The sequence below is a fragment of the Atta cephalotes genome (genome assembly GCF_000143395.1).
Source record: "Atta cephalotes unplaced genomic scaffold scaffold00017, whole genome shotgun sequence".
NCBI classification, from domain to species: domain Eukaryota; kingdom Metazoa; phylum Arthropoda; class Insecta; order Hymenoptera; family Formicidae; genus Atta; species Atta cephalotes.
In genome coordinates, this window is record NW_012130081.1 from 1,161,185 (window position 1) to 1,187,547 (window position 26,363).

The window sequence follows — 26,363 nt, forward strand, 5'->3', positions numbered from 1 at the left end:
TCATGTTTTTAAGACAAAGTACTTTTAAAATATGTATTTTACAGAAATGTATAAAGATATTATTAATAGCGGCTTCAATGTAAGGCTGAAATATTATCTTGATAAAAATATTGTTATATTTGTACATGAATCATGCTGCACGATATACTGTTGTCAATCACGATATTATTTATCAGAGGAAACATGATTCCGTCTAGTGTCTCTTCTCCCATGTGCAATACAATAAGTAAAGCTATTAGTCGCACCTTACATGTTATCTATATCTCTATTGGCAATAATCGATATACTTTTTCTTCCATGAAAAAAATTAGAAAATATCTTAAGTTTATTTTTCGATAAATTAATTATACCTTGTATTGTTGTTATTATTTTTTTATTTTATAAGTAACACGTTATATTAGATAAAATAAAATTAGATAAAATAAATGTATTATAATATTTTATAATATTTTCCAAGAAACAAATAACTCAATATAAATGTAATTTTCTTTATAAATCATTATTATTGAAATAGTTATTCAATGGAGCGACGCAGATATGGTGCATTGTAAGACTGGAAAATGTTTTCTTTTTAATTTTTGAAAAATTAATCAGAAACTAAAAATTAATTAATATCTATATAGTATTCATTAATTTTCTTCAAAATATTTTTTAAATTACTTACACCACTGTTAAATCTATAATAAATATATTATTTTATACTAAAACAATGGATATATTTGACATTATACAGTGTCAATTTAACACTATAATATAAATATAGTGTCAAATTTAATTATCATTTTATTAAAAAAACAACAATGGTAAAAAAACAACGATATATTTAATAGGAGCAATGGCGACACTCACATTAGGTTAAATTTGACACTATAGATTTAACAGTGAAAAATTAAATTACATATATGATCCAATCAAAAGCAATTATCGTTACTTTTAATTACTGCTTGTTTTTAATTATTCATTCGTATCTTTTTTCTTTATTTTCTTTTCTTTTTTATGTGCTCATAAAGATTACTGACGGATTGTACAGAATAAAGTAAAGTTGATTGATATCGCCCATAGTGAAATAATATAGTCACGCAACGTCATGCTTTTTCCCTCTTTCTGTCGCATACACCATTCGCGTTCACATCTTCATGCGATAAAAGCGTAACCGGCGCACCTCTCAGCGATGTTGTCGTCCCTATGTAATTGGCCCGTAATTAAGATGGGCGCGCCTCTTTTTGCTGAATCCTCTCATGACTAAAAACATACTCGCTCTTGTTCCCAGGATTGCTTAATGGCAAGTCATTTCGGGAACTTTTAGCTACCATGCTAACTACTTAATCGTTACGCATACGTCAAATAACTAATAAATCGGTTTTTTTTTTACAATAAGATTTCTGTGAAATACGATATTAGTATTATTTAACGATATATAAATGTTGCATATAGGAATTCGTAACATTCTATGTTACGAATAAATAACTTAGGGTATTTATAGTCTGTTTTTATTTTAAGACCGTCTTAAGTAACATCTTAAGATGCTAATATGGCTGTCTTATTGGTTCATGACATCTTAAGATTATACTTAAGATGATCTAATATTTGAATATAAGATCTGATTATAAATACCGGCCTTAAAGTAACTTCAAATGTAGTTTATAACTGCGACTGCTTGTGAAATACGTCGTGTGAAAACCAGTTTATAAGAAAAATTTCTGGTCTGAAAGGGTCAATTGTAAAATGAAAAACATAGCGCAGAACTTCAATATTACATCTCTCAGCGAAATGAAGTTAGAGATGTTCAGGATTGCGACAACACTTTCTCGGCGATGCCAAATAGCAATCATAGAAAAATTTAAAGAGTATTTTTAGATATACACAGCCGATTATCTCGTTCTTGTTTTCTTTGTTTTAGAGTGAAAAGACATCCAGGCAGCTTCAGGTATGACGAAGTATTGGCTGAATGTGGCCCTTCTCAGGGTCATTCTACCAGTCATCTTAGCTGGATGTGAGTACCATTCACATAACTCCTTCTTTGTTCTGTTTCTTTTTACTTATATTTTATAATCAATAAATGGTTTATGAGTGTGTATAACTTTAAAATAGGAACGAAAAGTAAATATAAAAAAATTATAAGATTAGTTCAATCTTGTAATCATTGTATTTGTTATTTATATTAGCTATATCAATTAATTTGATCATTTATTTTCGCAAAAAAGTATAATTATAAATATGTCAAGTATTATTATCGTAAAAGTTTCATTTTAAAATTAAAATTTTTTTAAATGTTATATATGACGTTTATTAAAGAAAACTTGCCGCGAAACTGTAAAGGAATTAAAACTAAATGCGAGTATTTACAAAGATTAGTATTTACAAAAATAGTTGTTTAGAACGGAATATCTATTATATCTATTATAATCGAATATCTATTATAATCATTGTCATAATAAAATAATAATTAATGATATCATACTTATAACAATCATAATTTATAATACATTAACTTCAGCTTCTTGATCGTCAGTTATAAAGCAACAAAACGAAGAAAACATGAAATGCCGATTTATCACCATTCGTAACAGAATGACGCTAAAAAGAAGAATCACATCGAAAGAATCTTGAATTGATTGCCTAATCATACTTTGCATAATCATATTCAGTATTATGCTAATAAATAGCACAGGAAATATCAACGTTTTCTCCATAATATATAACTTTTTCTGATAATTGCGTGTTTACTATTTATGTTTCGCGTATCATTTTATTTTTTTGATTTTTATGTACTTGATATTAACAATGTAACAATGTCTCTTAACATATAACTTTTTTTTAATGATTACATGATTACTATTTACACTTTGCATATTATTTTATTTTGTTCTTTATTATATGTTTTAAATATCTATCAATTTTTGATAAACAATTATATTAATTAAAATATTTTATCAAAATATCTATCTTTGAAAACTTATTTTAAAAGATTTTAATTAATCTTTTATTTTATTTACAAATAGAAAAGATAATTTTTATTTTATTTCTGTGACAAACAGGAAAGAATAAAAAATTTATCAGAAATGTACATGATAAACTTATATAATTAATAAATTCAATTCTAACATAAAATTTTAATATTTATATTAATAGTTATATAACATAATTATACACATAAATTTTTAAGATTCATATTATACAAACAAGTAGATTAATTATATATATGTACGTTTCATATTGATCCATCTATTATCGAGGAATAATGGCGTCATTGTTTATCAGTGTGTTATCAAATCACCACATGTTAGGTCACTAAGTAGCAATACATTACTATTACCATTACTATTATTGTCTCTCTTTTATTTTCTATTATTGAATAATAAATTTTGCGAAGAAAAGTCCAATTAACTATAAATCTTATTAATTATTATCAATTATATTTTTTTACGAAATACTTTATGCAATATATTTTACCTATCCAAAAAAAAACAACAAAATGGATTGTTCGAAAAATATATAAATTGAATAATGTATATAGTAAATTAATTTAAATAGACAAATTTTTCTAAACATTTAAAATAATTTAATGTTAATATATATACTTGTAACTCTTTTAATCGTTATAATAAGAAAATAATTAAAATGCATAATTATGTTTTTGCAATGTAAAATATGTAAAAGCACAAAAAATAAATAGAACAGAAGTGTATTTCCGTAAAATTCACATGGATATACGTATCCATGTTGCTCGAAGAAGATTCTAAAATTAGGAAGCAGGTGCTTGAACCCGGAGGAAAGCAAAATTTCTTAGCTTTGTTCAAATAAATATTCGACTTCAACATATTAAACCATACAAACGTACAAAATGAGATTTAAATGTTCTATAATTATAAAAAATAAAACATTCATATTCTACATAAGCTTGTTGAAATAAATTTTTTGTCAAATGTAAACACAATGTGTTTAATTTATTGCAATATTTTGTAAATTTTTTATTATTCTTTGAAGAAGAATACAAACAATAAATAATGTCAAACTTGCAATATAATAATTTAGTCTGAGATATACAAAGACGTTATGGTTTTTATATATTATATCTTTTTACAAATAAATAATTTTAGTTAAATGTTACTTTTTACATAAACATTTAATGTATTATTAATGTAATAAAATTAATATATTTAGATATTACTTATTTTAAATAAGTAATATAGAAATTAGTCGAAGTGTTAATATTTATATAAATCAAATTACGTATATGTAAAAAAATTGAAATCTCGCAAATATAATAATTAACTCCTCTGTATGATTTTATATCTTACATAAAAGTTGTATAAAAAAATATTTCAAAAACATCAATGAATATTTCATTTTATTGCGTGCGATTTCTCTATTTTCGGACCACGTACAGTTTCGTGATGAGAAACCTTCCAGGCTAGGCTTGAATTATTGACTTTGAAAAAGAAATATGTAGTAGAAAATAATATGACTGTGAATAATGTTTTTTTGCTACGATTATTACTGCACATGTGGATCGTCCAATTTTTAAACGTAAATAATTAATGTTTTAATGCTTCCGAAATTTATTTCGAGAATTTCGTTAATATTGTTGCTATAAGATAGAAGATAATCAATCTATAAGTACAGTCCATATAAGTTTTTATATCGATTATTGATCTATAAAACAAATGTGAATACTGCATTAATATTTAAATTGAATATAATCTGTCAAAAATATGATAATATTAGAGACCGTAACAGTTATAAATTAAATATTAATACAAAAAAAGAAAGAAGAGTATATTATTGTCCGGAAAGTTCGTGCTGACTAACTTATATAATTTAATAAATGTATACTAAAATTTACATTTTCTGCGTTTCAATTTTTCTTCAACTTCGGCACGAACTTTCCGGACAACCCAATATATTAGTATGTGTACAAAAATACTTATTTAAAAAAAAGATAATTGTTAAAATAATTAGCAGAATCGTGCACGTTTGACGAACTTCATTTGGCAGCGACACAATATAGTTATTTATGTGTGTCGTGCAAATATAACACGTGCCGTGAATAAAATGACTAAGCTATTATAGAGGGGACTACTGAAAATGATACTATATTTTTGTATCAACATTTAAAAAGTTCAAATAACATAAATTCTCGTATATTATAAGATATCAAAATTAGCAGATAAATATATAGAAAGGTATGTTAGTTTATAAAACGTTCGATGTAACGTCACGTTTCTGTGACGTGAAAGTAATTATCGACAGACTAATCTCCTGATTCGCATTAATTATTAGCACATATGTTTAAGTTATACACCGGGTATTTATTTAATAACAGCTTCGTTAAATGCATATTTCAGAAACTTTTTTGATCATATATCAACATAAACATTAAACATATTTACAAGAAACGAAATATTAAAATATCAAATTTTATTATATTTTATTATTATATTATATAGTAAACTTTGAAATTGAGAAAGTTCTTTAGAATGATGTTATGATTAGAATAAATGGATCAATAATAAAAAGCAAAGGTCTTGACGAATAACTAGAGGGATTAAAATGTCATTCTAAGAACATCCCCTTATAAATGACCTTTTCACAAATGTAGAAATAACTATTACCGCAAGTTCATATACTTTATGTGCTGTTACACATTTCATCAAGGGAAGGTCCGTAGATAAAGCTTTTAAAACGAAAGTAGACTAAACCACTTTATGAGCAAAATAAGTAATTGGATTGATGTAATTTCTAACAAAAGCTCCATAAACATCTTTAATATTTTTGTTGAATAAAAAGTTTATTATCATTATTCTTATAATAAAAACATAATTGGTACTTTATATATCTTCTATACTTTTCCTTATATTTTTCAGATTTATCTAAATCTCTTTTTGAAGTCTTAAAATTTCTATAATTCTTTATAGAGGAGCTAAAAGTCTGAGATATTGAAATAAAAAAGTTATATTAAAATAAAAATGAATTACGAACGTCATAAAAATGGATTTTAATTTTATAGGTACGATATGGCGACCAACGGGATTGTCGATCGTTTACCTGGGACTAATGCTTTATTCTCCGATGGTCCCAATACCGACGCACAAAACCATGACAGGCCACACGGGAATATACTTAAAGACTTGTATTTGCCTAGCATTTCTTGTAGTTATAGCTCAGATCACCTTTCACATTGTCCTTTTGTCACTACCGCCGTATGGATACTTTTTACAAAACTGTAAGCAATACTCTGACCTAAATATTACGTTATCTCTATAAAAATTGGAGATTATATTCTTAAAAATACCCTTACATAATATTTTTGGACATGATTAAATATAATATGGGATACAAAACAAAATTTAAAAGAATATTTGAAAATCATAGAATTTTTAATTAGAAGTTATTTTAACTCTAAACACAAATAAACAATATATTTTTAGGCGAGTTTTTGGAGAAGCTCTTCAGACACATAGGCTTTGTCAGATTAGATAGTGCATCTGTATGGGAAGTATTTTACTGGTTGGCGCCGGAATTTATAGTTTTACCTACCGTACTTGTTGTATATTTTATATGTCGTTTCCTTACGCAAAGACGTGCTAGCATTGAAGAAGATGAAACCGCTCTTCATCAAGAAAATAATTTGCAACGAAAAAAAACAGAGGATAGTTCCACAAAGGTAATTATATTTTCGTATTATTGTAAAAAATTCAGTAAAAAATAAAAATGTCTGCAATTTAATATAATATAAATATTTAATATAAATATGTATAAAATGCCATTTATGACAAAATCACAATCTACGATTTAAATTCACTCTAATATAAATTACGTATCCAAGTATTTTACGCAAAAATTGATATCTTATCAAAGATAATTCTCACGTTTACAATTTAGATAATTAATTTCTTGGGAAGTATCGGTATCTATGTTGTATTGGCGTCATTATGCTGTGTCGCGGCCTTGAAGCCATCGATAGAGGCGGCCTTCTATTTCCTGGTGTTTCTCGGCGCTGCTACATGCTGGGCATGCAACAAAGAACTGCGAAAGGGATTTTCCGTGATCTGCAGGATCATCATGATCATCGTGATTGTTCACATCGTTATATTACTCGCCTACCAGAACGAATGGCTGCAAGAAATTGTTCCTGTATCTAGTGCCTGGTCGCGTTACTTGGCTCTGGCTGCAGTTTATCACACCAATTGTAGCGATCCGAGAAATGTGGAATATACAGATAATGCCGATTGGTTGATTTACGGATACGCTTTGAGATTGTTCTGGCTCTACTACATCCTCGCATTGCAGTCGCAATTTCTCAGTAGAAAACCGGTGAGTTTAAATATTTATTAATTAATGTAAATAATTTTAATATATAAAAATTTAGAAATTATAAATTTATTATAATTAATTATTTAAAAAACTAGAATAGCATATGTAAAGATATTGCTAGATAATATTAGAGATTAGTATTCTTAACATATATATTTCATTACCTATAGAATTTCTAGTGCCAAATTTTTAATTACATTAGAATTATTTTAATTGCTATATTATTATTGTATGCAATCGTATTATTTTTATATTGAAAGAAACTTGGGTACAAATAATTTCTGTAGAACAAACACTCTGTCGCATATTATCTAAACTAAAAATTTGGTGTAATAATTAATGAAGTACAATAGCTATGGAATTCAATATATAGTCTACATGATATATCAAATATTATTAGAAATAGTATATTGGTACTTCTTCTACCAAAGCTTCTTTTAAAACTTGGAGGCTTTTCCCAAGCTATACATGCTATCTATCCATTGCATAGAGCGTAATTAACTCATTTGTGGATGAGAAGTAATTATTAACATTATCACTACAAATAACAGCCGATAGCCTAACAAGACCTTTGAACTAATTTAATGTATCTGGAATCGTTGGTATAAGATTAAGGCTAAGTTGTTCTACCTTTCGATAAACTTCACTTTCTTACTTTTTACTCTTTTATTCCCTTACTCTTTTATTCTTTCGTTTATCCAATCGATAAATTATCATATAGTTTATTTGAAGATGGAACAATCGATCCCAGGCTTATTAAATAAACCACAAAAATAGAATCGTCAGCTATTGAATTAGTCGTACTTTTTTCGTAAAAAATAATATCTTATTTTATCGGTATGTGATAATTTACTATAAATATATTATTATTTATTATTATACATTTAAACATTATATAGTTCTGAAGGAAATTCTATTGACATCTTGAAAATTTTATAAGTTTCTTAGTTTTAAATTTAATATCAATTTTGGCAATTCTGTCGATTTTTTATTTGTGGAAAATTTTGAAAGTATGTTGCTTGTACTAACAAGGCATTACAGGCGAAAGAAGCAAAACGATTAAGTGGCAGACTGGAAAATCTGGACACTCCATTGTCCAGGCATGTGTCCCTCAGGCGCAGGACACCTTCCCAAAGATGGCAATCAGCTCGTCGTAAGGCTCGTGTAAGGACTCATTCCATGAGAGCCGATTCAATATATAATTAATATTTTTTAATATTTATAATCATGCAACATCGCCTTTGTCCTCAGCTGCTTTTTATTTCAGATTCTTGTTTTGCTGATATGTATCATATTGGATGCCAAAAGTCTACATAAAATTTTTTATACAAAACTTATTTCTAAATGTTGTACTGGCTATAAACATTTATAGTTGTGCAGTTTAGAAAAATTTCTCTAAACTTTTTAATCAGTTTAATTTTCAAATATATTATTTGTATATTTTCAATATATGTTGCATTTTACTGTATTTATTTTGTACAATATATTTATATTTTTGTTATATTAACATTTTTAGTTTAAGGTTAAAATTATCATTAAAATTTTCAAAATTTTGATTCAGCTTTCTAGTTTTCTAATTTCTCATAATATTATATTTACGGTTGTTTAATCTTTTATACTTTTAGTATATTTTTGTAATTATTTGTTGTAGTGTTTGTTGTAGTCTCTTTTTTCAATTTCCTCCTCAATATTATTCTTGTTAATTAGATTGGTAAACTTTAGATATTCTTCTTAAGGAGAAGAATTCTTCTTTGTTTGAAGTACTGTTTTTACGGATTTCAAATTACTTTACAAGCATATTCTTAAAAATATAAACATAAAAAAACTGTAAAAAATAAGATTTTTTGTCATCAGTCAAACTAAAGTATCTCCTTAAACTATATAAAATGTAATCAACAATCATTATAATTAGTCAATTTTAATATTGATTATAAGAGCTATTAGCATTATTATTTATGTAGCTTTATGCATTAGTATAATCTCTGTTTAATATGTTCTCTCTGAAAATTAATCTTTTGTAAAAAATTGTTTCGCCTATTTTTAAATATTTTCTATGTTTTCTTATTTGCTGTCGCCTTCCAGATGTGCAGTTGTTGTTTAATGCTGAACAAAACCATTTTCCGTTTGGATGCTGCTATGTTTAGTTTGCCATTGTTTTAGAAGCTGGTCGTAGATTCGCCGTTGGCAACAATCGACGAGCGAACGCCTGTACGTATACCAATTGAATATGCATGATTAATTAATTACTTATCAACAATGTACTTCACAATTTTGCATGTGACAAATTTTTAAGCAATCCAAGATTCTCTATTCAAGCAGATAACCTGGCGTGCAGTTGCAATTAACTTCGCACATAATTTTCACATACCCAAATAATTAACCAAATTTTAGCTAACATTAATAAATTGGTGAAGGTAAACGCATGTTTCATACATTTTGCATGAAGGTTGTTATTGTCATAGGAAACTTGGAGAATATTGATTTAATATAATCTGAGAAATGTAGTAAATAGAAAGTTTGGTAAAATGAAATTATTTATAAAATAAATTATAAACTTACTATTAAAAATATTTGAAAAGTAAAATATTTGATTTATTGTATAGCTGATGCGATTTGGATCTGGAAGAACGGGCCTTCTTCAGGACTCCACTACCGGAAGTATCATTGTGAATCAGGATGGTCAACAAGATGATAACATACAAATGCAAAGTCTCAGTGAAGGTAAATGTATGGTTTTATCAAAAAAAAAAGCAATTGAATAAAGTGGATAATTAAATGACTTTTTCAAAAATTAGGAACACCTGATGAAATATCAGGCGTCATTGAACAAATAATCATGGCAGTGTATTCTATCTTCCAATTAATAGTAAATTCATCATATCTTGCTACAAATATAATAATGATGGTGAGTATCATAAAATAAAAATGGCAAGTAAAAATATTCTAAACAATCGATTGTTTTTTTAAAATTCTCTTTCAGACGTGGAGCATAATGTATCACAGCTGGACAACATTCGTTCTCCTTTTATGGGCGTTAATTCTGTGGATGGTTCCCAATAAACGTGCTTCAATGATGAAATGCTCTCCTTTCATCGTGTTCTATGCAACTCTCTTACTTCTCGGACAATACGTATACAGTATGGATCTGACAGATGAAGAATTGCCAAGAGTAGTAAGCGGCGTAAAAATTTCTGAAATTGGTTTCAGCAAAGCTGACGAACTCGGCCGTTGGCATCTTATAGTTAAGGTACGCATTAATATCTTCCTTAAATAAGAAAATCTAAATTTATTTATAAGTAAAAACTTATTTTACAAGCTGTATTGTATACGTTAAAATAATGTAATGTAATTTATTTATTTACAGTGTTTATTTATATCAATGTTCTGGATCACTATGAGACAGTATATGACAGAACGAAAGCAACAGCGACGATCATCTGCTCTGAGGGATATGGTAGCGCCTTTACACATATCTGTCTCAACGGCTACAACCGTTATAAGTCACCAGGAGGCACCAGAAATCAAGAGCAAATTTATGAAAGATGTTGGAAAACTATTGCAAGATCTACTAACAAGATTTTGGATTGCTGTGGTAGCAATCATGCTGTTCATCTGCGGCATTACGGGCGAGCGTATGACCATGTTCAGAATCGTTTACATGTCGCTGTTTCTCATTTTTGTTATCACATTTCAGGTGTTATATTTAAATTCTGAACATATATCTATTCGAAATTTATCAATAGAAATATATTATTAAATCGTGGAATTTTAGATATCATGGACAGCATGGAGAAAAATGATGTATGTATTTTGGGTGACTGTCATTGGATATTCGATCGTCATGCTGATTCTCGTTTACACCTACCAATTTCAAAACTTTCCGAAATATTGGGAGTATCTTGGTATAGATCAAGATTTGTAAGTAATAGTGAAATTATTATCTCATTTATTAAACATTTTGATTTTCCATCAAATAAATACATAAAAAATCATCCCATATTTATCGTAAACAAAGAATGCCATGATATCATTATGAGTTGATAAATATGTTTATTTTCTTTTCCTTTTATTTCAGACAAATGGACATTGGATTAGAGACCTACGAGATCAAAGATTTGTTTGTGAGATTACTAACGCCAACGTTTTTCGTCATCATTACAGTACTTCAGATTCATTATTTCCATAAGGATTTTCTTGAAGTCACAAATATTGATAGATTAGGGTTCGTAAAAAAATGATATTAATTATATAATAACTGCCATTTAAAAATACCTTTTTATTAATTTTAGGCCCGAAAGCTCATTTAGACGAGCTAGTCTAGGATATTCTCCCAGTTTAAATATTCCAGAATCTTCACCAACTGAAGTTACACTCACCGAAGATGAGAAACATACGATATACACACTGAAGCAATTAAAACGTATGCTCTTTATTAATTTTGTTTACTATTTTAGTAAACATTATTGTTTTATCAAAATATTATTATTAATAAATGTTTTTGGGAATATAATTACAGATATGTCAAAATTAGAAAGAAAAGCGCTATTACACAACATGAAAAACCATCTTGTAAATTTTTATAATTACACCTGGCTGTTCCTCGAAATACACATGCAAAAAATAGTTTTTATTTCATTTGTTCTTCTATGCATCAATGACGTAAGTGGAATTATTATAATCAACGCATACTTTTTAAAACTGAAGAATAAAATTAACTAAACAATTAAATAACATATTTATCTTTGTTTTAGGTATGCGCAATAAATTTCTTTTTCATCGTCGCCATAGTTATAATGATCAATTTTAGAAGAAATATACAGATAAATTCAATTAATGCAATGGCCGCGATAGTATCGCTTCTAATGGTTACCAAGATGTTGTATCAAATTAAATATATTAATCATGATAACTGGAATGTCAACTGCACTGTAAATTAAAATTTATTGTGTTAAAATATATTTTCTTTTAAGTTCGATTAAATATATTACTTTAATTAATTTCAGAGATCCGTCGATGAAGACCATCAGCAATATGCAAATAACAATCAAACCGTTTACAACATAGCCGAATGGTTTGGAATGAAAAAAGCAGGTCCGGGTATGCTTCCAGATCTGTTGAAAGGTTACATTGGCATTGTTACTGTGACGACTTTCAGGAAAATTATTAGAATTCGACAATGGTTTTATCGACATAATAAAGGAGAATCATTGGATACTCCTCAAGTAATGTTCCCAACCATTACAAGGATGGACGCTGACAAAGGATTACCAGAGTGTTTAAAGTTTCTCTTCAACTACGGTTTTTATAAATTTGGTCTCGAAATATGCCTCATTGGGATTGTTACGCTGATTGGCACCAGACTAGATTTTTATTCCGTTTTGTACAGCATATGGTTGCTACTATTTTTTTCATTGAAAAGGAAGGTTGTCGCACGAATTTGGCCCTGTTTTAGAACTTTTGCCATAATTCTCCTACCTATCCAATACGCCATTGTTGTGGCTCCACCTTCGTGGCTTTGTATAGGTAATACATTAGGAATAATACATTAAGAAAAAATTAATTCTTTAATTATATAAAGCAAATGATAAACAATTCTTTTTGAATTTATTATATCCAGATTATCCTTGGAACAATTCTGAAATAATGAGAAGATTGCAGGAATGGATGTATCTTCCTGATCCAGATTTCCCTCCGAATTCCAGAAAACTTATTTGTAAGTTTAATACAATTTAAAATTAAAGAAAGATTTTTTGCATTTTATTTTGTACGCAGGTGACTTTATCTTACTAATGATGATCGTGCGGCAAAGTTTAGTCTTCCACATTGAGCAACAATATTTGCAGCCTGACAAGGATTTTGTAGCTGGACACAATTATTCCGTTTTCCAAGACATGGAAAAACCAAATTTTGTAAATCCTGTAAAAGATTATGTGTCGCACATTCATTCATGGCTGGATATAATTAAACGTGGTAGCATGATGAGTCTCATGTGGGTGACCTTATCGATTATGTTTTTGGCTGGAACAAAAAGAACAAATCTCTTTTCCCTCGGCTATCTTTTAGGAGCATTTATATTCCTTTGGCAAGGAAGCAATTTTTACTTAAGACCAATGAGAACTATTTTAAAATGGTGGAACATACTGATCGGATATAGTGTTATTGTAATTTTCTCAAAGGCTCTTCTTCAAGGTGTGGGTTGCGTCCTCATTAAAGACGTAAGCTCTCTCTTTTTTTTAATTTATTATTTCTAAAATTATTACAATTATTATTTATTGCAATTTTATTTTGTCATAAATACTATTTCTTTAAATAAAATAAAAAATTTTGTCTATTATTGAATTTTATTTGGAATAATTGTATGAAAATATAATTCAGAAATCTCAAACTAAATAAACATGCAATACGTTACAATTATAGAAAGATAAAAAAGATGTAAAAATTATTATTATTTTAACACTAGCTCGAAATATCAGCCTGTTGGCTTGTGCAATTACTGGGTATCGCATGCTTGAAAAAGTTCAAGAGTTCCAGCGAGATAGCAATGGATTCCAAGTGTACTGTCACTAGAGAAGATATCGGCATGGTTTGGGACGGATTATGTTTTGCCTTTCTTTTGATACAAAAACGATTGTTCAAGAGCTACTACTTCTTCCATATAGTAGATGAGACAAAAGCCATGAGCATTTTAGCATCTCGCGGTGCAGAATTGTTTGAAGAACTGCATCAAAAACGTATAGAAATTCAAGAAAATGTGGAGAAGACTGTTTTAGAAAAATTAAAGTTCAAGATGGACAAGATTAAAGCTAATCAGCAGAAAATACAGGGACCATCTTATAAAGAACCTCAGGCTCACAAAGTCGGTAAGCTATTTTTTTAATGCATGCTATAATTTTATATAACATTTAAAGGAAAAATGTCATTTTATTGAAGCAATCCTGAAAAAAACTTGAATTTTGTCATTTAATAGATAAAAAGTAATAATCGTAAAGTTTTATTTAACAATAGGTCATGAAGTATTTTTATTTATAGGCACCGAATAAATACTATTTTTCTTTTTAATTTCTGATTTGTATTTTTATAATTACTAAATATTTTTACAAATTATTCTTGATAATTTGCCTTCTCGATGTCTCCGTTTTCATTGTCCCATTACCCACTTACTACATGTAGTATAACACTCAATATATCTTTAATGCGTCAAAAAAGAGAGACAAGCACCATTGGCAAGATCTTCTAGCGTGAGCTCTTGCGTGTCCTCGGGTCATACACCCCCACAAGGATATCAAACACCTTTGGATGAGGACGACGACGAACCACCTCCTTTGACTCCACGGGCAGCGTCCTTATTGCAAGCACCCACGCCGAATTCTGCCATCATGACGGTCAGTCTCGAGGGTTACCTCGAGCCGACACGTATTTCATTTGGTTCGCCACCCAGTAGCGAGCTAAATCCTCGAGGACCGTCACCAGACGAGACATTCCCAGTGTTCTCGCCCCCGCCTTATGATCGAGGTTTAGCCGATCGATCACTAACATCTTCTATGAGACATCGGCGTCAATCCAGCTTACCAGTTGGGCCGACGTGGATAAACATTGATCCGCGCCAGTCGATCATCTCGACGGCCTCCCGTTCCCCGCGCTCACATCATACGTGTAAATCACTTATCGGCAATATCTGCATAGCCAGTGTGCTACAGTGACCTGTACATATGCTTTTTAATGTCTGCACATCTAGATCTTCCGTAAAACACTTGAAGCAGTGTCTATAATGTTCGTCAGGTCTTATTAGAAGCGACTTCTAAATCTGTTTTTTGATAATAAAATATATCATACAATAAAATATATTGAGCTAAGAACTAGCTCAAAATTATCTTTGTATAGAAATGCTTATATTTGCAGGTTTGCTTATCTATGCTATCTATTTCTATGAAAAATCGAATTAAATAATATTTCATATTTTTCTATTTCCTTAATTTATTTTATGTTATTTCTTTTTCGTCTTTTCGCAATTACATTGCATTATTTTTTAAATACTTCTTTTATCTTCATTCATCACTATATCTGTTATCATTTTATAATTCTTTCTTTAATCTTATAAAATCTTATATGCATTTAATGCATAAAAAGAAATTCAGAAATTTTACAAACAACAGAGAATTGCTTTTATATTTGTTGAGGGGTTATTCTCAGCAATCCAATCAACAATGGAATCGAAGGAATTTAATTCTGATGTAACATATATGTGGCATATTATAATATATTATGTGTTGTATCACAATATAGCTGTATAGATTTTTATTTTCCATATCTTTATTTTATTTCTTGTGTCTTTCTGTTAGATGAACTCTATCCAAGAACACGGCCATTGTACAAAATTCGTTCACCGCAGACCAACAGAGAGGGTAATTGTACATTTTTTTTACAGCTGAGCATTATCCTAACAACTGTAATGTCACAGTCCCGGATTAATTTTATAATTTCATTTGTATATAAAATGTACAGTTTAATCTAAAGGACAATTTAATGTACAGTTTAAAGTAGCCGACGATGTTTTAAAATTATATATGTATAGTTGATCTATTGGCATTTTTGTGTATATTTGTTTATTTTTATTTAATAGAGATACTATAATTACATCAAAATTAGAATATAATATTCACAAATTATGCTCAAATGTCCTTGCACTTTTTTTTAATTATATAATGGTCACTTATATATGCATGGCTTTTGCTTATGAAATAATGTAATGAAAGTAATGACTTATTAATAACTGTAATTCTTTTTACAATTAGCAATCAGATCGGGCGATTATTACATGTTTGACGATCTGGATGACGATGACGTTACTGATCTTGTTCCTGATAGCGATATTGAAAAGAAGGAAAAAGAACGCCGTCGTGAACAAGAACGAAAAGGAAGGAGAATGACTGTTTCAGAGGTAAATAAAATTATAAGAAATATGTATCACGTCAAAATCATTTTGTTTTCTTCAGGGATGAATTTTCGGTATGAACTTGAATGACTGATGTTGTAAAATATCGATTCACAAACAAGGATTTTTGTTAAGATTCACTAATCTATCAATTAAGATGTTATGGTCCATCGAATTGCTTGGAAACATTTCAAATACATATCATAAAATTTCAAACATTATATATATTTACTATTAAAAGTAAAATATTTATTGTATTTGTAAGAAAAATTGTGTGTATATTATATGTATCTACCACAATATATATATATTGATACTATAATAAATTTACTAAAAAAAAAATATTTTGAAATTTTTCTAAAAAAGTATTTCGAATAGACCATTATAAAATCGAATGGTGCATCTCTTTCTCTGTGATAATTGTAACCAAAAGTTCTTCGTATGTGTTATCAATTCCCTTTATCTTTCTTTTGCTCTGAATCTATGCATTGGTAGCACCCTTTTTTCTTTTTCTCTCTCCTCCTCGAGGAGGGATCCTGCAATACGTCCGGGCCAACGATGGCACGAAATCGATCGATGGAACTGACGCGTAAGTCTCCTTACAGTTGATGAACACGCTGATTAAGACAGACATTGAGATCGCGACGCATGTCGCCATGTACGGAGGAACAGAAAAGGACGCCCTGAAACTCCGACGTAGAAGTGTACCTTTGACACGGAAGAAATCATCCATGTCCTATTTAAGCGCTCGCTCTGAGACCGACACTGCCATGGCCACCGATGTGAGACATCCCGATTCCCAGTAAAAGGCTGCATGACCGCTACAGGCTTGTCTGCCTATAACTGTCACTTTTTACTCTTATATTTAATACTGTCTTTAAGGCCGAATTGTCGATGACAGATCTCATCGTTGGTGCATTATGCAGTTGATTCTTTTTTATAGGAGATCTAAATCCACATCTTATACAAAACACCTAGCAAGTAAAGTCATATTAATACATTTTTTAAAGTCACTTTAAAAAAATTTATATTAATTTTACATTTATTTCGACAAACGCTGAAATACTTCTTTTTGTTTTTGTTAAATCTCTGAAAAAATTTAACAATAGATTGTCTCCTAAATAAGATTCAACTATTGGCTATTAGCTTTCTATGGATCGTTTTGTACTACTTTTGTGCTAGTATATTCTTCTTGTACCGTTGTATTATTGCTTTATCGTTCGTCTGCGCGATAAAGCAATCTGTTCTACTTTATGTATATCTCGATTTTATTATATGCAATTAATTTTACTTTTTACACATTATATTAATTTGCTGTGATTTATTTTTATTAACAATAACATTTCTATTTTTCTTTTTAATATTAATATCTTATTCCAGATCTGTTTAAGGCAGTTTGTAAGATATTCTTAATTCAGTTTAATTTGTATTTTAATCAAAAAACTTTTCGCTATATTTTTATTTATTGTTCTTTAATTTAATATAAATTAACACAATAACAAATAATACAAAGCAATCACAGCAACGAATTCTATATGGCAAGTGGATTATTCTTTTATATTTGCATACGCAACGCTTTTAGTGCTCGATGATATCTTCTTCTCTTATAAACTCTCAGCTTAGAAGATATTGGATACAAAGTTTTACTATTGTTTTTATTGTCTTCACATCGTTTAACACATTGTACTTATTTTTTATTAATTTATATGTGTTATAATCATAGAATGATGGCAAGGTATTTCGTCACTTATACACACATGTATATTTTATATGAAAACTTATTTCATATTTTCTACATGTAGTCTTTGTAATCACTTGTAATGCTTATTGTACGCTTATTGTACAGTAAGAGTAAGTATAAAATAAATATTAAGTAATTGAAATATTAAGTAATTGAAAATATAAATCTTAATTATGATAAAATCCTATTAGGGATAATTATTTCATTCAAAGTTAAGATTTTTGCAACTCAAGTCAATTATTAGATAAAATATTTGGACTTAACAGTATTTAAAAATTGCTTTATTTCGTTTAAAATTTTTATAGAAATACGACAATTATTCACACTATGTGATACACTTTAAATGCACTTATGCATTTTTCTTAGCAGACTTAATTAATTTCAAGCACACGATCACAATTTAAGCATAAAGTAATATTTTCCAATATATAAAATTTATGTAAAATTATTTAGGGTCCCGATCGAACGAGTCTCACTTCAGTAGAGATGGAAACGGAAGAAAAAGAAACAGACTTGGCCAAAACACCAGAACCATCAGATATAGAAGAAGAGAAAATAGAAGATAAGGAGAGCGACAAAAAAGAAGAAGAACAGAAGAAAGTCTCATTCTTTACGTACTTCAAGTTTCTCTTGGTGATGATTAACAGCACTCTAACTTCAATGACAAAATATCTAAATCGTTTCTCCTACGACTACAGATATATTCGCAGGGTTTTAGCGAAGGAAAAAAAGATTCTAAAAGTATATATAAATTATTATTTTTTAAAATTGAAGTTAATTTATAAATAAAAAAACATACTGTAATATTTTTTTAATATTTGATGATTATATTTAGGCGAAACCAGATTTTAGAATGGGAATGCGATTAGGAATTAATCAAATGTGGCAGCCTCTGATACAAGAACGGTAAGGATTTGCTTTCTATAAAAACTTTTATATAGTCGTAACACTAAAATAAAACATATTATGTTTATTTAATAAAATTGAAAGATATGTATATTTATTACTATTTAAAAAATTTTGGAATTCTCTTTTTCAGGAAAATTTATATTGTTATTTAGTTAAAATTGTTATTTAGTTAAAATTAAATATTAGGAGTAATAAAATTATATATTAGGAGTATTATTCAATTTTTTGTGCTATTCTGGCTTTTCACATTAACTTGTAAATATAATATTGTAGTTGCTTAAATTATTTTTATTTTGTATTGCTGCTATTTTTGGGTATATGTTTTGTTCAAACATCTTTTATAAGATGCTGATCTCTTATGTAAATACATTGTGCAACATAATTTTTTTACTTTAATTTTTTATATTTTTTATATTTTTTATATTTTTTATAAATGCTTTACTGCATATGTGTAACATATCTATAAATCTAACTATTAGATAATTTAATATTTGTTTTTATAGCTATGTAACATTATTTAAAAATGCAGTAAAGAATTACATTTTTGTTATTCAATGTTGCAAAGCATACTTCAAAATAGTTGGCGTCAAAAATATAATTATAACTTATGCTTTTTCGATATATCCCATGAATAATAAATCTTTAAGAAATCTGAAATATAACTTTTAAAGAATATGTGTAAGTATAAAAAATAGTTTTAGCAATTTCTAAACTTGAAACTAAAATGAAAATACGTAGATGTTAGTAGTAAATGTGCTCGCTGTAACAGATCAGCTACAAATGGCAATATGGAGGAACAGTATGATCCTGGAGAAGGTCCGAGTCAATCGCAACCGCAAGATGATAGGTAAGAGCTTTTATTTTGTGTAAATTGCTTTGATAGATATTTTATAAATGTATCATGTGTTTAATTTATTGTGCACTTAGCAAAAGTGATTCTTGTACATTTATTACACCAAACTAATGTCGAATTTCTATAACAATTATTTATATTGTAATTTATGGAAATTACAGTTAACTTTTTATTAAGAGAAAATAATTGTTTTTGCTTTTCAAATCTTTTTATTATTTATAATATTAATTAAATAATATAGAGAATATATACAAGTTTATTTTTATTTTAAGTCTAATAAGAAAAAAAGAAATATCTATATAACTTGAAATAAAATTCAATTTTATATTTTACTATTTCTTAAATTATGAATCTTTTGTTTATAATAAAAATAAAATTTTCAAATTTGTTTAATAAAATCCAACAAGATTAGAACAAAAAATTTTGTATATTCGATATGTATGAATTTGATATTGTATGAACTTGATCAAATATTAATCTATGAAAAGATTTGATCCTTGTTGGTAAAAAAAAAATTAGGTAATTGAGGAAAATAAAGAATATTTCCTTCGAAATAACAGCATAAGTTATTTGCGTGACATAAAAATCGTTTCACGATTGAGGGATCAGATCAATTGCCGTAAGTTTTATCGTGACATATCTATTATAAAAACATATCTATTATGAAAAAACAACAAATTTTTCAATTATAGCTAGATCACTTAATATTCTATTATAATGTATCTTTTTCAATATTTTTTAATAATTTGTTATTAATATATATATTAATTATTAATATATATTAATTATTAATATATATATTTGTTGTTGTTTAATATAATTTTTCTTCCAAATTTATCTCTTACCTTTTTTTATTATTGTATTTTTTTTCTTCGTGAATAGTAAAATTAATAATATAATGTTTTAAAATTATGATTAAAATTCTTTACTCTCGTAACATATTTATACGAAGTAAACGTAGAAAGAGTGGTGTTGTTTGTGTCAGGAAGAGGAGCTCGCTGGCAGTGCCACACATCCGAATTCTGGCGCCGAGTTTGGAGCGAGGATTGGACATGTCCTCCTCCAGGTATCAAAAATGTGTCGTGAAACTCAAGCATCTCAATGTGCTTGATCTTTTTATAAATGCACTATTCGCACGCCTCTCCTCGCATGCGGCACGTCAGATAAGATCCTTTTACATCTAATAATTGACTGCCACCTCTACTTCGTTTTGTGGCAAAAAGGATCGCTTCCTGACACGAAAAGAACAAAAAAATTGACTTGCGCGACTTGCGTGTCTCTTTGATTATTGTATACAGTGAATGACGAAAACGAATAACGTTCACTGTAGCAAATACATTAATATTGTCGAATGTCTTTAGTTTCATTTTCAGGTTTTATGGTTCAGATTTCACAGTTCCTGAACTGGGCTTTAAATGTGCTTTTGATATCAATTTATCTGAAAAGAAAGATGCATCTCTGTTTTTTATTACTATTCAGTTTTGATATCTAAAATTATTCCTTTGTGTGTATACAGAAATTACTTCTCTAAATTTTTCTATTTAAGTAACAATTTTGTATATTTATATCTATTTTTATTTTATATATGTGAATTTTTATACTTTAAATAATTTTTATTTATTACGTATATATATTTAACACAGCTAGATCATCTTTCTTCTATATAAATTTATGTTGAATAGTTTATTTTAACTACAAAATTAATAATTAACTTGAAGATTTTATGTAAGCAGCACACTTTTCTCGCAAGCCTTGGCAATCGAACAAGAAGAAGAAATTGGAGAACTTTCAGAAGTGGATCAACCTCCCATCGTACAATTGGCAGCGTCTATCTGGTTTGGAATTTTGGCGCATTCTAGTATACTTTGTTATTTTATGGTGTTTATACATCAAATTAAGAATGCGTCAGTACTCTCGACACCATTGCCACTTATGATATTCTTATGGGGTTCTTTAACAATCCCACGACCCTCAAAAACATTCTGGATAACAATGATCGCATATGTCGAGGTAAAAAATATATTTCATAATTTATTCCTAAATATATATATATAGAATATAGAATCTCGATGGAAATATTCCAATTTTTAGGCCATTGTCATAATAAAATGTATTTTCCAACTGGAATTGATTCCTTGGAATCAAAAGGCTCCAATAAGCCATCCATTATACGAGCCGAGGATTATTGGTGTTTTAAAAGATTCCAATTATGCTCTATGGGATTTATTATTGCTTCTTATGCTATTCTTTCATAGGTACAAATAAAAAAAACAATAATAATAACGCATATAACAATATTTTATAAAGTATAATGCTTATGATTGGTCTACAGACTTATGCTAAAATCCTTGGGTCAATGGACAGCTGCATCTCCACGAAAAATAATTCCTTCTCAGTTACCTGTAGTGCAGGCAAAACCATCATTTTCAGACAAAGAACAAGAAGAACTAATCATACAACAAGAAACCGAGTACGTTAGAATTTTTCGAAACAATGTCTAAAAATTTGAAACAATATCTAAAATTTTGGTGTCAATAAATGTATGACACTTATTTTTTAATATGTTGTAGTTCTCACGAAGAAGCAAAAGAATCTCAAAAACAATCAAACGACTATGTATTAAATGATAATGTTCCATCCGTAACAGAGAACAAAAAGCTTATAGCTACGCAAGAAGATCCTCACAGTAAAGTGTTTTCTAAAACGATGAATACAGCGTAAGTAATTATTTTATTTAAACATGCTTTATGCAAGTCTTATTAATTTGCTTAGTTAAATTATTATTGTTATATTATTGTTAAATTTTGCAGAGTTACTAAACACGTTAAACCAATAAAAAATTTCTTTAAGAGAATTATTGATTCAACTGGTAAAGAAAAAACGAATGTTTATGCCTACATGTTCCTTTGTGATTTCTTTAATTTTCTTCTACTTATTTTCGGATTTTCTGCATTTGGAGTAAGTATATAAGAAGAAAGAGAAAGTGACTCAATGAAATTATTATTAATATTTATATAAATATTATTTGTTTACATAAAGAATGATACACATTAATATTATATATATTCTATAATTTTAGACTCAGCAAGGCGATGGCGGTGTAGCGGCTTATTTGGAAGAAAATCGAGTTCCTATGCCTTTCCTATTAATGTTATTATTACAATTTGCTCTAATTGTTATCGATAGAGCTCTTTTCCTAAAAAAATCTATTGTGGGAAAATTAATCTTCCAGTATTGCTTAGTACTTGGTGTTCACCTATGGATGTTCTTCATTTTACCGAGCGTGACAGAAAGGTAAGATATCGTACATTATTTTTCATTTTTGACATTTATATATCATGTATAATATATATTTATAATTACAGACAATTTAATGATAAACTTCCGCCACAAATCTGGTATATGATGAAATGCTTCTATCTTTTACTAGCAGCTTATCAATTACGACAAGGATATCCGACTCGAATATTGGGTAATTTCCTGTGCAAGAAGTACAGCATTGTGAATTATACCCTGTTTAAAGGGTTAGTGAAATGTTTATTAAATATTTTTATTATTTTTATTATTTTATTATTATATTGTACCTAAGTAAGTTATTTTGTAGATTTATGTTAGTCCCATTCCTTTTTGAACTTCGGGCAGTGATGGATTGGATTTGGACTGACACATCCATGACTATAATGGATTGGTTTAAGATGGAAGATGTCTTTGCTAGTATTTATCAAATCAAAGTGAGTTTTATAGGAAATAATATTTTTATAAATAATATTTTGGAATAATTTTTTTCAATTCTCTTAAAATTTTTTTTATTTAAAATTTTCATATAAATTTTATATGAGAAGATATATTTTTGAATTGACTTATTTTAGCATAGAAATATTAAATTACACAACATGCGCCAAATAGGTAATACATAAAAATTGTATAAGTATATTATTTTATAAAATTCTAGTGTATGCGAGGAGTCGAATCAGATTACCCTCAACCACGAGGAGTAAAGAAAAAACAAATGAGCAAGTATTTGGTAGGCGGAAGTGTTCTTTTACTCATTATTGGCTTAATCTGGTTCCCTTTGCTTCTTTTTGCTCTCGGTAGTACCGTTGGCGTGTCCAATTTACCTTATGATGTATCCATGAAAATACGAATCGGTCCATACGAACCCATCTATTCCATGTCAGCACAAGGCAGTTCTATCATCGAATATACGGAAACGGATTACAAAACTCTTACAAATTTACAAATATATTCGACAGAGAAGTCAGCTGTTACTTTCTTTGAAAATTACATCCATTCTGATGTGGCTGCAGTAAAATTTAGCAATTCCTCAGGAACACTTTGGGGCATTTCCCCACCTGACAAAAAAAGGTAATTTATGAAAAAGATTATTACACTTAAAATCTGAAAATATATATAATTGATACATGCATATTGGTATAACTAATAAAATATAACTAATATATATAACTAACAAAACTTGATTGTTTAATAAAAAAGCATCATACAGATACTATTCTTCTGAAAAAGAATTAAAAATATCAGATGGTATAAGAGTGTCATGTTACAGAAATATATTAAAAACAAATATTTATTATATTATCATCTTTTTCAGATTGATAGAAGAACTGATCTCTAATACTACAACAATAAGTGTACATGTGGAATGGGCAGTTTCAAGAAAAACAGATATCAAAGATGCTAGTGGAATCACTGTAACAGATCATAATATAACATTGCCAGCGTACGTAAACGGAGAGTTCAATCCTGTAAGACAAACATTAGTGGACATGTTAAGTAAGGATCCTGGTGCAACAAATGCGACAGTAATATTGCAAAATGCCTTTCCGAAATTTTTGAAAGTCACTGCTAGATCCATCAGTGTTGTTACACAATTAATGGAACCGCTACGTTTACGTAAGCATAATTAGAACGTTATTAAACAACATATAAAAAAGATAAGAATTATAGAAAGATAAGATAATATTATTTATATATATGTTTCTAGTACTAGGTCAATCTGACACAGATAACAGATACCTTTACAGAAATATGAGTATTCGATTATCAACGGACATGACATGTTGTGATCATAAACAATGGTGGATAGTTCGTGAAGTATGTACAGGCTCCGATTTTTTTAGCCAGATACCACTAAATGATTGCAACTATATCATGATGTTTCTATTCAACGACAAAGTATTCCCTGAGAGCTTAAGCTTCATCAGCGGATTTGGGTAAATTAATAGTGAAATAGTTGATTTTCGTAGACATACTTATGATAAAGTTTTATGAAGAAAATCTTTAAAACTATAATAATTTTATAAAATCGTTATTACAATTCATTGATTAAAAATTACATAATTACGAACAGGATTATAGGATTATATACTACAGCGGTGATAGTTATAAGTCAAATGATGCGAAAAATCGTCAGTGATATGGCACCCAAGATTATGTTTGATGATTTACCCTATGTCGATAGAATCCTTCGCCTTTGCTTAGATATTTACTTGGTTCGCGAGAGCGGCGATTTGTGTCTCGAAGAAGACTTGTTTGCCAAATTGATCTTCCTCTACAGATCACCGGAAACATTAATCAGGTTAGATTTTGCACCATTTTTAGATTGTAATAGATTAAATAATTATAGATATATTAAAATTTTAATTATATCTATATATAATCATAATTAAACTTCATGACAAAGATTTGATACGAAAACCTAGTAGCAAACTGTACAAAAGTTGCAATTAACGAGCAATGATCTATGATTGACAATAAGATAGATAAAAATTTTATATTTTCATTCAATTATATGTTTTATATTCACATAATAAGATTTGTTTGATTATATTCTCATACTTATTTGATTAAGCATACACACGGATATAAGTACATACTTAAACACGACAATAGCATAAATATAAAGTAATAGAGAAGAATTAATTCACAAATATGAATTAAAACAGAACATAAAGAGAAAACTCATTTTTTAATAAATATAATTGCAAAAATCGTTTTATTAGGTGGACGAGACCGCCCGAAGAAGGAGAGCGAATTGGTAATGAAGATCAATATGAAGAGGGAGAAGAAATATCGGAAGAAAGAAGAAGACAAGCAGAACTATCAATTCGTGACTGAATACAGAAAATATCAGTTCTTAATTAATGATTTGTATGTGTATTGTGCAGATACAGGTTTCTACGTAATACAGGAAATTTTGAATGAATTCCTTCAAGATAATTTTTCTTTCAGGAATGAATAAGATAATAGTGAAAATCATTTTTAAAATCACTTCTAAAATTATTAGAAAATATGAATGAACATCCAATTCTTCGGATTAAACCCGATAAAAAATTTTTTAGTATAAAAATATACACAAATACAAATAAATAGATTATATATAAATTATACATAAAAAATGTCCATATAGAAAATGTCTTCATCCTTTTGTGTAATCTTTATCCATATATTATAGAGAAAAGATAACTGAAATAAGAATAATTGAAATATATTCAGAAAAATAATTTTAGCATCCCGGGAAAAAATATAATATAATTATATATCTTCTATTTTTATAATTTGTATAATTTTATACATTTTTATGATAAATTTTT

At 28.3% G+C, this 26,363-nt stretch overlaps 1 protein-coding gene across 1 annotated transcript; it reads left to right on the forward strand.

Moving 5' to 3' along the window:
- Positions 1 to 1,929: 1,929 nt before the first annotated feature.
- Positions 1,930 to 25,887, forward strand: LOC105618486 (piezo-type mechanosensitive ion channel component 2). Its single transcript, XM_012200019.1, has 39 exons — positions 1,930 to 1,993; positions 6,011 to 6,226; positions 6,432 to 6,667; positions 6,886 to 7,317; positions 8,350 to 8,481; positions 9,481 to 9,525; positions 9,921 to 10,038; positions 10,113 to 10,222; positions 10,298 to 10,564; positions 10,682 to 11,011; positions 11,090 to 11,235; positions 11,393 to 11,539; positions 11,607 to 11,737; positions 11,834 to 11,976; positions 12,069 to 12,245; positions 12,321 to 12,840; positions 12,935 to 13,030; positions 13,090 to 13,532; positions 13,778 to 14,177; positions 15,657 to 15,719; positions 16,110 to 16,255; positions 16,855 to 17,031; positions 18,444 to 18,731; positions 18,826 to 18,896; positions 19,669 to 19,746; positions 20,738 to 20,818; positions 21,486 to 21,762; positions 21,844 to 22,007; positions 22,085 to 22,222; positions 22,323 to 22,469; positions 22,563 to 22,710; positions 22,832 to 23,046; positions 23,118 to 23,276; positions 23,357 to 23,483; positions 23,705 to 24,117; positions 24,362 to 24,663; positions 24,755 to 24,983; positions 25,121 to 25,348; positions 25,773 to 25,887. Exons 1-39 carry the CDS (start codon positions 1,930 to 1,932, stop codon positions 25,885 to 25,887), a joined length of 7,719 nt encoding a protein of 2,572 aa, XP_012055409.1.
- The last annotated feature ends 476 nt before the right edge of the window (positions 25,888 to 26,363 follow it).

Excerpts from the sequence above, each read along its gene's own strand:
- LOC105618486 (XM_012200019.1), top strand. The coding sequence starts at position 1,930 with ATGACGAAGTATTGGCTGAATGTGGCCCTTCTCAGGGTCATTCTACCA. Across the intron at positions 12,246-12,320 it reads ACTGGAATGTCAACTGCACT|AGATCCGTCGATGAAGACCA; the intron begins GTAAATTAAAAT and ends AATTAATTTCAG. Across the intron at positions 24,984-25,120 it reads AGCTTCATCAGCGGATTTGG|GATTATAGGATTATATACTA; the intron begins GTAAATTAATAG and ends AATTACGAACAG.